At 44.8% G+C, this 12,749-nt stretch overlaps 1 protein-coding gene across 1 annotated transcript in view; it reads left to right on the forward strand.

Annotated features, from left to right (window-relative positions):
- XPR1 (xenotropic and polytropic retrovirus receptor 1) overlaps window positions 1-12,749 on the forward strand; it is a 588,907-nt gene that overhangs the window by 297,996 nt on the left and 278,162 nt on the right. The window contains exon 4 of the mRNA XM_086955457.1: window positions 9,156-9,379. Coding sequence (XP_086811583.1) covers window positions 9,156-9,379 — 224 coding nt within the window. The remainder of the gene's footprint in view (window positions 1-9,155; window positions 9,380-12,749) is intronic.

Genomic DNA, 12,749 nt, shown 5'->3' on the forward strand with positions numbered 1-12,749 from the left:
ATTCAAGGTGATTTGAAGACCAATTACATTTTAAATCAAGCATTGACAACGCCAATCAGTCTGGCCCTGGAAACTGGTGTGATTTTTTTTAAATCTTTTATTTTTATTGCAAGCATACATAACTTAAAAAGAACAACAAAAAAGCAGTTGCAATGCAATAGGTTTCGCATTTACGTGAGTTTAAGCTATTGGCATTGTAAATGGCAATGCCATTTATTTATGGTTTAAAAACGAAAACATAAATAAAAGGTATTGTTATTTGCAATGTCAATAGCTCAAACTTTCGTAAATGCGAGACCTATTGCATTGCAAATGCTTGTTATTCTGTAGCGATCGAGGGACAGGGCATAGACTAGCAAGGTCACTGCAGAATAGTATTCTTTCTGAATGGCCTTTATAATGCCTCGTGAAGAGAATCATAAACCTTTGTACATTGTCCTACGGGTTGATGGGTCTCGAGGTCCGGCCTTTGGCATCTCGCAAGCCCAAAGTCTTAACAGTCTGTTACACGGCATTAGCAATAGCTGATCTACAGATACCAGGCGTAACAGTATCCTGTAGCACCATAAATAACCTACTGTGTTGTAAATAGCTGATAATAAGACTTCCGACTTAACTTGCACCCCAGCCCAATTTAGTAGCTGATCTAAAAGACACTAGGTGTAGCTTTGTATGCTGTGGGCATCAGTATACAGACACATTGTTTATGTACCCAGGGGCATCGTGATTAACTGATATACAGACTCCAAGCTGGCCAGATTGTGAACATGTGAACTTTTCTCACTTCACTCTATCGCTGTGCTAACTCATGATCGAAAAGTAATGATATTTATTGAATGAGTAGTCCGCCATGCAGCATGACCAGTGACAGTACTGTTTGTATTTATTTGGTTAGCAGAACAGAAATGCTCCGCGGACTTTACATAAAATATGCATTTGTGGAACTATTTCAGAGTTTGGGAACCACATCCAGCATGTGGCCCCACGGATGGGTACACTGAGTCAGTAAAACAATAATAAACTAGTTACATAGTTGCATTCCTTGGGATGGGGTTCTTTGTCCGAGTAATATCAGCTTTGTGAAGGAAAAGTTTCGGAATGTGGTGGGTGGAGCCTGAGGTTTGAACCTTACATTAAAAAAATTGCAGTTGATTAAGAACTTGCTATTCCTGAGACAGTGAGAAAACTGATGGGAAAAACAAACTGCTTAGATTTGTATAATTTCTTTTTTCATCCAAGATATATCATGATGCTCTTCCATCTGAGCATTCTACTTAAGACAGAATTTACATACGGATGTATGTACCCTCTTCGGTTACTCGCCTAACTCTAGGCATAGTGCTACAAGGACTCAATACAGTTCTGCCGGCTGCAGCCTGAAGCTTTTTCAGATTTACATGCTGTTTGTTTTTCTGTCATCAAGGGGTTTGGATCTGGAAGCGTATCGCTCCTTTCCAAGTTTTCATGTCTTGCCTGACTGCACAGCTGTATATACCTAATGTGATCAATTAAAAGAGATATCAGAAGCACTACTGAGCTGAGTGATGGCTTTGGCTCCACCCACATGTTGGTTTTTCCTAAATTCAGCATTTGATTGTGTAGAAGTAATCTGCTTCCACTAAGAGTGCTTATGTTGCATTTTTGCCTTGCGTTAAAGTGTATGCTTAGTCCAGCATATCTGAGTTGAGTATAGTGCTAATTCAAAGATCTATGCCAAAGACCTGATTCGTTGCTTTATTAAAAGTTATGACAAATGCATTGGGTCTGGCATATTTGTTGTGAAACACATACATTAAAGCCAATAGGCATTTAAGGGAGAGTTGTTATTCTACTTTATTAAAGCTAGTTGGGAGGTAATTTATCACATTATATGTCAGTGATGTCCACAGTAGGCATGGGTTTTGGTTACCCCCACTGGCAAACCTCAGGGTAGATGTGCTCTGTGATAATTCTAGGAACGGTTTTTTTGCTGAATGTAATTTTGTTTGTTTGTATTTTATGACTGTATGCCTAATGAGTGCCTTGTGTGAAAGTGTTTGCTCTGTACAGTAGGCCTGGGTTGGTAATGTTGAATAACCCGTGATAAGGGCCATAAGTCTGATTTGTTCACTGGGAAAAGTCGTGTGCCATAGGTCTGATCTGTTCATTATGAAAGTGTATTGCAAGGGCAGTAGGTTTTACTACTTTATTGTGAAATTAATATGTTGCTGTCAATAGGTCTTTTTGGGAGGATTGCTCTTGTACTGTGGTAAAGCCTGTTATGAGGCATTTTCTCATGACATCTCACAGACTACTGTAGTAGGTAAGTGTTTTGAAGCTGGGTACCGACTCTAACAAACCCGGAGGCTACACAATTTGGACTGTGACAATCCTTGGTATGCCCTCCTTAGGAGGATTGTATTTTGTTTTGCCTAGTGTAATTTTGCATATATTTTTAAATATATAAATATATGCGTGATAGTTGCCTTGCGTGAAAGTTTATACCCAGCAGAATCGGCCTGAGTACATCATGGTTACAAGCCAGTGATAAAGGCTACATACCTCATTGGTTTAATTGGAAAATGTAGGTACTCGGCCAGAGGTCTGATCTGTTTACTATGAAAAGTTATGACAAAGGCAGTAAGTCTGACTGTTTATTGTGAAAAGCTTTCGTTAAAAGCCACTGGGCCTTTGAGGGTGGATTGTTATTAATCCATGTTATAGGCTCTAAACAGATCTTGTTTTCTATGGAATGTCGCTGATTATGGCAGAAGGAAAGTTTTGGTATTGGTAAACCCCGCTAAGGGTGGAACATTTTCATTGTGATAATCCTTGCTAGTCCCTCTTAGGAACAGTGCTATTTGTTTTGTCAGCTATCATTTTATTTTTGAAATTATATACCTGTATGCCTGATAGTTGACTTGTGAGAAAATGTATGCTCAATACAGGGGGCCTGATTTGGTTATGGTGGCAAGCCAGTATTAAAGCCTGTAGGGTTAGTTGGTTCAATGGGGAAAAGGTACGCCAAGTGCCCTATATCTGATCAGTTTTTATAATTTATGAAAAAGACATTTATTGTGAAATCATTTGTCACAACCAATAGGTATTTTTCGTTGACTTGCTCATTACACTGAATTAAAAAGTTTAGACAGCTATGTTGTTACATGGAAGGTCACAGACCATATACTAGGCAAGGATGCTGGTTACCCCATTGCCACACCCTGGGTGTAGACGATTTGGACTGTTAGAATCCACGTTGAGCCCCGTAAGAGTGGTTGTAAATTGTTTTGTCTCTGTAATTTTCCACTTTTTTCTATTTTTATGACAATGCTTTATAATTGTGGTATGAAAAAGCATACTCTCAATATAGCAGGCTGGAAGTAGCTGTGGTGACATGGTACCTGTATAGGGCAATAGGCCTTATTAGTTTATTTGGAAAAGGTAATACCATAAGCTTGACAATTAATGAAAAGCATATGTAAAAACCAATAGGCCTTTATGGTGCATTGTTTTTTACTGTGTTTAAACCTATATTCGGGTATTTTGCTTAGATTACCTTACTGGGCCTGTTCTTTAGTTTCCATTTTCTCTTTTTATAGATCCTCTGTAATGTCTTTCCTTCTCCTTTTTTATATGTTTTATTTTCTACAGCACACTGCTACCATGCACCTGTATTGCTAATCACTTAATCTGCAAACCACCGCATCCCAATAGCTTCTAAATCTGCGAGTCATATTGGAATGGGGTTGGCCATACTGTAAAGCACAACAAGTACGGCAATGATTTCCGAATATGAAGACAACTTTTTAAGGAAAAAAGGATCAAAAAAAGGAAATGTGGACGGAATGGCCTCACCCACTTTTTGTGGCATGCTTCATCATTGGCCTGTCCGCCGCACCATAATACATGTTTTCTGGTCATTTGGAGGCAAATGATAAGTTGAGATGATGCTCGAGACATAAGTTCCTGGTATCATCCTAACGTTTATTTCTAATCCAACCTTGTGCATCCAAGAATAAAGAAAAACCTGGGTTTAAACTGAGGTTGTTTTATACAAATTTCTGGACCCTACACATGACTATAAAATATTTGTTCTGATCCCCCACCCTAATGAGGTTGAGATTATCATATTGGTATCATCTTAACATGGTGGGTCAGACTGGCTAATGATGAAGCATGCCACAAAGAATGGGTGAGGCCATTCCGTCCAAATCTTCTTTTTTTTTGTTCTAGTTTTCCTTAAAACATAGTTTTACTTTTGCAAAATCATTGTAGGAATTCTAACATATTTGTTGTGTTTTATTGATTCATTTTGGGGGATGTATGGCAAGTAGACCTTTAACTCTGTTGTGTGTTATTTTCCGTACTGTGCCATTGTTTAACATCCAAAGATAACCAACACTTTAGTTCTAAACGTGGCGGCTATTTTAGAAAACAATGATACACCGTATACAATGCCATTGTGAGACTGCCACCTGCTGCTAAGCTTAATTATTTTTTTATTGAGAGCACACTGTTTAGGTGGCGACATTTTTTTTCTTTACCTTTCTTCTTCTGATGAGCAGATGCTTGTTGAGCGTTTGTGTGTATTTTATTATGAGTGCGTAAGTGTGTGAATGCAAGAATGAGTCAGTAGGGGATGAATGACTGCAGAAGTGCAAGAATGAATGTTAGCATACACTTTATGATGATGTATTGAGAGCCCAAACCCACCAGTGCCTGAAGAGGCACTTTCAGTTATTAGCCGGAACTATTGGCATTGCTAATACTTGGGGTTTTGAGTGTTGACATAGTTGGGGCGAGTGTGACTAACTATTTCATCCACCATACGACCACAATGCCCCATGCCAGTTTGATCTCGCTTTCTAGCAATTTGCTTTCATATTTCCCACCAGATTCAGATTTGAAGGCTCCCGTCTCGTGGTCTGGTCACAAATGTAAGGGCCTCGGGATGGAAAGTGTGCAACATTTCAATAGTTCCTAATACAAGGTTTTGTTATGAAATCTTTAAATGATTGTTTGAATCACAGCGGTATTGATCAGAGAACAAAGAATTGCCTTTAGTTTGTGAATTACAGGGAGCCTGAGCTCTCTGGAACAGTGGTTTTTTAGTGACATAGTGTTAATTTGGATCAGAGCCAGCTTCAGCACTGGTGGCACCCGGTGCAGCAATCTTTTTTTGCCTCCCACCCCTCATTTTGGCTTACTTCGCCTCAGATTTCCTCACTAACACCCGGCAAAAGTACCCTCACCTCTTCTTGCAAAAAGAACAATAATGGACAGAATGCTCATCAATGTCAAACATTCACCCCAGTACATAGATCTGGGGCTAAATCGATCATGTTTTGCTCCCCTTGCCATTCCAGTTTCAACCCAGCTATATGCAAATCAGTCTTGCCCTGTTCCCAATGGGAACAGTCCAGCCCAGGTTCTCCCTTGACCGGAAACAAGCATCCAATGACCAGTTTCAGGGATTCACCCCTCATCAGCCAAGCCAGCTTGTGTCCAGTGGCATGGAGAGCACGGGGCCCACGTCTGGGCATACCCGTCCCACTTGGGGTGCCAAATGCAAAAAGAACAATGATAGGACAGAATGCTGATCAATGTCAACCATTCACCCCGTACAGAGAACTGAGCCTAAATCCATCATTTTTTGCTCCCCATGCCATTCCAGTTTGAAACAAGCCATATGCAAATCAGTCTCAACTCTGTTCCCAATGGGAACAGTCCAGCCCGAACTGCCAGGCCAGGTTCTCCCTGGACTGGAAACAAGCACCCTAGAACCAGTTTCGGGGTTTCACCCCTCATCAGCCAGGCTAGGTTGACTTCAGTGGCAGGGAGAGGTACAGGACCCACGTCTGCGCATACCTCGGGTGACAAATGCAAGTGGGAAGGGTATGCCCAGACGTGGGTCTCGTGCTCACTGCGCCACTGGATTCAAGCTAGCCTGACTGATATGGGGTGATGCCCCGAAACTTGTCCCAGGATGCTGGTTTCTTGTCCAGGGAGAACCTGGCTTGGCAGTTCAGGCTGGACTGCTCCCATGAGGCACAGGGTCAAGACTGATTTGTATATGGATGGGTCCAAACTGCGGTGGCCTGGTGATCAAAAGAACGGTGGATTAAATCCAGATCTTTGTGTCTAGGGGTGAATGTTTGAATTGTTCAGCGTTCCTTTTTCACATATCTCCTTAGCCTCTCTCTCACATACATTTAATTTGTTTTAAAGTGCTGGTAAAGACTGTCTTTACTAATTCACTCTCTGCGCTACTTTATGGCGAGTCAAAACTGCCACTAGAAAAAAACTCCAATCTCTCTCTAGCAGGAACATTAACCACAAGAGTTATCTTGGAATTGTATTGTTGCCTGAAAGCTGGACACACAAGGAATGCTGCAGCCGGTGCTTTTAAATTGTAAGTTATTGCTAAACACAGCACTCCCACTGAAGTCAGTGCCCCCCCCCCCCTTCCAGGACTGTGCCTCATGTGTTTCTTCAGAAAAATTGAAAAACAAACATTAAATCTGGGAGGTTTATAGTAGACCACCAGGCCTTGAAGATCACGTCAACCTAAAATTACTGAAACAAACACAAACCGTGGTTAAGAGGCGGGATGTGGTCTGTGTTGTGGGTTTATGATAAGCAGGCATTAGCTTGGCAGTGCACCGAGATGGAAAAAAACAAGCTTAGCTACGTCAAGAACCCATTCTTTTTTCAGAAGGTACAGAATGTAGCTCCAGGGACCTCTTAGAGCGACAATCTAGCAGTAACAATAATAGCATGGATGTATGGGTGCCCTTGGGGATCATGCAAGTGTTTTATTTCCTGTAACATGTTAAGTGATGTGAAGGTGTGAGAGTGGAGGAACTGTAATTTCAGACTCTGAAACCAGATCAGGGAAAGACTTTCTGAAAACATAACCGTTAATAGGTGGGCTCTTAATGTAATTAGCCTTCATCTCCGTGCTTTAGTCTATCCTTTTATGACATCCAGCCTGTTCACTCTTATGGATAAATACACGGCCACTATTGGTTTCCATACAAGCGAGCATTTTCTGGTTAGAGTTTCCAGATTAAAAAGTAATGTTGGCCTTTTGGTCTTGAAAGTATAGCACAGTTAGGGAGCCATGGTCAACCGCCCAAGGCCCCGCCATGACCAGAGAACGATAAACAAACTGAAGCAATTAATTTGTTTCTTTATGAATGCAATTTTGGAAGTCCCGAAGTGACGAACCTTCAACCAACCCATAAACACTCTTTTTCATTTCTTAAGCTGTGGGTGCTTTTCTAGTAGCAGAGAGTAAAATTGTTACCCATTAGCAAGCCCTCCTTTTGTGCATTTGTGGATAGGCATGAACATCACCATTTTGTATCCCCATTGGAATAATCTTCTCTCCAACCAATCTACAAACACTTTCCTTCTTTACAACAGCAAAGAATTACGTTTCTGTAGCCACTCAGCTTTTGGGTTTCTCGGGCAGGGCACTGGCACAGATATCTGTTCTTCAGCACTCCGGGAGAACTGCGAATATACTTTTTTTTTTTACTCCCAAGTTACTGTGGGGATGAATTGTTGCAGCTGTCCATCTTACACTACCGTGGCCATGAAGTAGATCTGAATTGCTTTTCTAGTTTTGGACCACTACTCTTTTGTTAACATTTATTTTCTTTGGTGAGGCATTTTCTTATTGAGCACGCGCCATTTAAAAAGTAGATATATTTATTTGGTATTTTTCACACAATCAAAAATAAACCATTGGGCATAAAACATGCACACAAAAAATATTATGAGCTAGTTGTTCAATACATACATTAACAACCCATACACAGTTTCCTTTGGGGTAGGTATATATGATAAATCTACTCTACAAATAGGGAAAAAACATTATTATTCTACAGGGCACTACACATTAGAGTACATGCAAGTGAATAATGTCCACCTGTTTCTCCTGTGGGTTATTCATTAAAGATTTAGATAGGATACAACGAGAATTTGTTGTGATCTCTTTTCTAGAAAAAATACTTTTTTTCTAGAGACACCTCACCCACCAGGGTTGCCCCTAGGTGACATGCTTCATCATTGGGGTTCCTCTCAATCCTCTGCGGATTGAGGTGTGCTGCGACTTGCAAGATACATAGGAACACTTTATTGTAGACTATGTGTAGTGCTGTGATGTAGAGTGGGTGGAAAATGTAAAAATATTTAACTAGTAGGCCCCTAGTTAGTATGGTTAAACATCAGGGGTTGTTACTGAGAGAACAACTGACTTTAATGAGTCTGGTTGTCTCAGTAATATGTTTGTGTTAACATGTTTAGAGCTGTTCCCCTACAAGCTCTTCATCAAGACTCCACGGGGACCAGCCCCGTGTGTACCACACCTAGTGAATCATATGTTGAGGATGTAAAATATGCACACTAAATAAGCATACACTGTATACATATGGTACTAGTAATTGATCTGCATGGTTTTATTTATTAATCTGTATTTCTGATAATGCTAGATTATTGCATCATGGTCAATACCGGTGGTAGAGGGGCTTGATAGTTCCCTTGTATCCTACTTGTCATTCCTGTAAAGCGCTCTGATACCCTTACGGGTCTGGTTCGCACTCTATAAAACTCTAAATAAATATACTGTGCCATTGGGCACTCAGATTGCCCTTTCTAAAACTCTGCCTTCATACTTTTTTTTCTTTCTCAGACACCCGGTTAGTCCTCCAGCACTGACCTTGCTCTTCAACTTGTACTTTTAATTCATTTCCAACACTGGCCTTAGCCAAAGGACCGCACCTTCTCCAGTGAACCTCCCTTTTTCCATTGACCATCCACACGTCTTTTAGTCTTCCTCTGCCACGCCCTCCTCTTAATGTGCTTTGTCTGTCCTTCTTGACCCGTCTTCTTTCTTCCTGGACCTGTGTTTTCTTCTTGCCTCCATTCCATTTCCTATCCCAGTGATTGTTCTCTCCTGCTTTGACCGTGGTCTTTTGTTTCCTTGGCCTATCCTGTTGTTTCTCTTCGCCTCTCCTCTTGTACCTCTGACTTTACCTTCCTACCCCGTATTTGTTCTGTTGACATATTTTTCTTCCGGGGCATGCAGTCGGGTTTCATGTAGTGGTGATTACTTGCCCGCCCAACCTCCTCATCGGTTGTAAACTTGAACTTCCTTTTTTACATTGCAGAAAAGTTGGCCGAAGCACAGCGACGGTTCGCAACCCTACAGAATGAGCTGCAGTCGTCGCTGGACGCCCAGAGGGAGAACAGCGGCATCTCCACGTTGCGGCAGCGCCGGAAGCCCGTCTTCCACCTATCACACGAGGAGCGTGTGCAGCACCGAAACATCCGGGACCTGAAACTGGCCTTCAGCGAGTTCTACCTCAGCCTCATCTTACTGCAGAACTACCAGGTGTGGGGCCTGGGGAGTTAGGGTGGAGTTGTGGGGGAAACTGGGATATGGAATTACATTATTTCACGTATGCATCCTGGAGGACTACCTGATATGAAGGAAATCATTGTATTGCACTAATTTACTAATTCCTGTAGTGGAACCTCTATGTTTGTTTGTGCCGGGTGGGAAGGGATCCTTCTACTTTAAGTATTTCTCACTGAATAACTGTGCTTGGCACTATCCCTCGTCAGGCATAATCCGTTGAAAAATGGCTACTGGGAAGAGCTCTAGTGCATGCCTCTTTGTCCCGCCATCTTTTCTCGCTCCTCTGCATTTGTTCTTCACTTCACAAGCCATGTTCCATATCTCAGTCTGTTGTAGCCTCTTCACACTTGCCTTCTTTCTATATTTTTCTTTTAAGCTATTTAGTTCTCACTCTTCAGTTTTCCTTACATACCCTTTCCTTTCTTTCTCTCTTTTGCATTCCCGTATTACTCCTGTCTTTTATTTTTCTCTCTCTCCCTTTCACCCCCCACTCTACCTATTTTGTCTTCCTGCCGTGTTGGCATGGCTACTGGTGCCTTGGCCTGGGCTCGTGCCGCCTTGGCTTGGGCTCCTGGTGCCTGGGATCCTGGCGCCTTGGCCTGGGCTCCTGGCGCCTTGGCCTGGGCTCCTGGCGCCTTGGCCTGGGCTCCTGGCGCCTTGGCCTGGGCTCCTGGCGCCTTGGCTTGTGCTCCTGGCGGCTTGGCTTGTGCTGCGGGCGCCTTGATTTGTGCTCCGGGCGCCTTGATTTGTGCTCCTAGGCCTGGGCACCTTGGCTTGGGCTCCTGGCGCCTTGGCTAGGGCTCCGGGCGCCTTGGCGTTGGCTCCTGGCACCTTGGCGTTGGCTCCTGGCACCTTGGCGTGGGCTCCTGGCACCTTGGCTTGACGCCCCTGAAGCCTTGGCTTGAATCCCCTAAGGCCTTGGCTTGATTCCCCTGAAGCCCTGGCCTGGCGCCCCTGAAGCCCTGGCCTCCTGGTGCCTTGACCTGGGCTCCTGGTGCCTTGACCTGGGCTCCTTGGCTTGGGCTCCTGGTGCTTTGACTTGGGCTCCTGGCGCCTTGGCCTGGGCTCCTGGCTTCTTGGTGTGGACCCTACCGTCTTGGTCGGGCACCTGCCGACTTTTGTTGGTGGTTGCTTTCACGTCACTGCCTGCTGGTATTGTGTGCTGTCCTTTGTCAACTCCTCCTCCTCTTTCGGTTCTCCCTTGCTTTCAAAGGTTTTCTCTTGCTTCCTCTGGCTCACATCGACTTCTCTGGCCCTCACTCTCTTTCTTCAGGCTGCCTTTCTGTTTGAACAGTCTCTCTAGCACTTCCCCTTTTCTCTGCTATCGCTTTGTCATATTTTTAGGTCTCGCCTGAGCCAATGCGCATTGCTCCGGCGAGATTATAGTAAGTGGGAAAAGAAAAGTCTACCAAAACGGCTGCGGATCGCATACAGTTCATGTAATCTATGCGTGTGCACACCATCGCCAGCCACATAACACACCACCATTTGTCTGTGCCTCGGCATCAGACTTCAAAGGCTGCCGCTCCTCCGCCACAGCAATGCTGGGAGCTTGTTTCTGGACGAAAGTGAAAGCCTACTGTGCTTGTTTACAGTAGCCTTGCTCCTCAAATGCTGTTGCTGTGTTGCCATCTCTCTAGGGACACTCAGCTTGAAAACACTATTTGCTAGCTGCAATGCTACATCCGCTATGCTCTGCCTCTAGACACGTTGATCCCTCGCAGACTGTGCTGACTCTACCCCTCCTGATTCTGAAACTTACCAACACAGTCACCACGCAGTCTCTTCTCTCTGTCTTATATGTCTGCCCTGCCACCATTTACTTCGGACCCTCACCCCCCCTCACCCACACACCCCCTCACCCTCACACCCTCATCCTCACACACCCTCACCCCATCACCCCCGTCACGCTCCCTCACCCTCACCCTCACACCCCCTCACCCTCACACCCCCTCACCCTCACACACCCTAACCCACCCTCACACACCCTCACAACCTCATACCCCTCACCCTCACAACCCTCTCACTCACCCTCACCCCCTCACACACCCTCACACACCACATCACAATGAGGAACACCACCACACCACTCAGGGGCACCACCACACCACTCAGGGGCACCACCACACCACTCAAAGGCACCACCACACCACTCAGGGGCACCACCACACCACTCAGGGGCACCACCACACCACTCAGGGGCACCACCACACCACTCTGGGGCACCACCACACCACTCTGGGACACCACCACACCACTCTGGGACACCACCACACCACTCTGGGACACCACCACACCACTCTGGGGCCCCACCACATCACTCTGGGGCCCCACCACATCACTGGGGGGCCCCACCACATCACTGGGGGGCCCCACCACATCACTCGGGAACACCACCACATCACTCGGGGACACCACCACATCACTCGGGGACACCACCACATCACTCGGGGACACCACCACATCACTCGGGGACACCACCACATCACTCTGGGACACCACCACATCACTCTGGGACACCACCACATCACTCAGCCCAACCACATCATCACTCAGCACCACAACAGCATTGTCCTTGCTTGCTACCAACATTATTATTATTATTATTATATTCTTATATAGCGCCAGAATCGACCCCCGAAGGGGTATCTCCGCGCTTGCCTTGGGAACCCACCTGGTTTTTCCCTGTGAGATAGCCCCTACAGGGCATCCCCAAGGTGAAAGCCAGGCATCCCGCCGCGGGGGGCCGTTGTGGAGATTAAGCAAGCTTAATGCCCAGAGTTGCAGAGTGTGAACCCATGATTAGGTCAGGCACCGAAGCGAGAATTATCGAGTCCATGGACATTTGAGCTCAAGACCCTGCCGCGTCGGGAATTGAACCCTGGTCCCGGATCTGACCTCTGCTTCAGGGTCTGCCTGTTCTAACCAGTGAGCCACACTTCTCCACATGCATTGCCATAGCCAATAGGACTCGCATTAGGAAAGTGTAAGCTATTTGCTTTGTGAATAACAATGCAATTAATTTATATATTTTCAAAGCCAACACATATTTAAAAAAATTGTCATTTACAATGCCAGGAGCTCACACTTTCCTAATGCGAGACCTGTTGCATTGCAAATGCTTGTTTTTACTTTAGTTCTTAATCTTTCTTTCACTTCGCCCACTCACTCTAACCACTCACTATTTGGACCCCCCCGTCTGGCTTTGATTCACATATACCCCAGCTCTTCCGTCTCCCTCATTTTCGCCTGCCCCACAACCCGTAGGTGCCTCTACTAAGTTTCCCTCATACCCCTTCTACTCCCTGCCCACTTCTCCATACTCCTGCCGCATGGCAGTCAC

The sequence above is a fragment of the Lissotriton vulgaris genome, chromosome 1_1 (genome assembly GCF_964263255.1).
Source record: "Lissotriton vulgaris chromosome 1_1, aLisVul1.2, whole genome shotgun sequence".
NCBI classification, from domain to species: Eukaryota; Metazoa; Chordata; class Amphibia; order Caudata; family Salamandridae; genus Lissotriton; species Lissotriton vulgaris.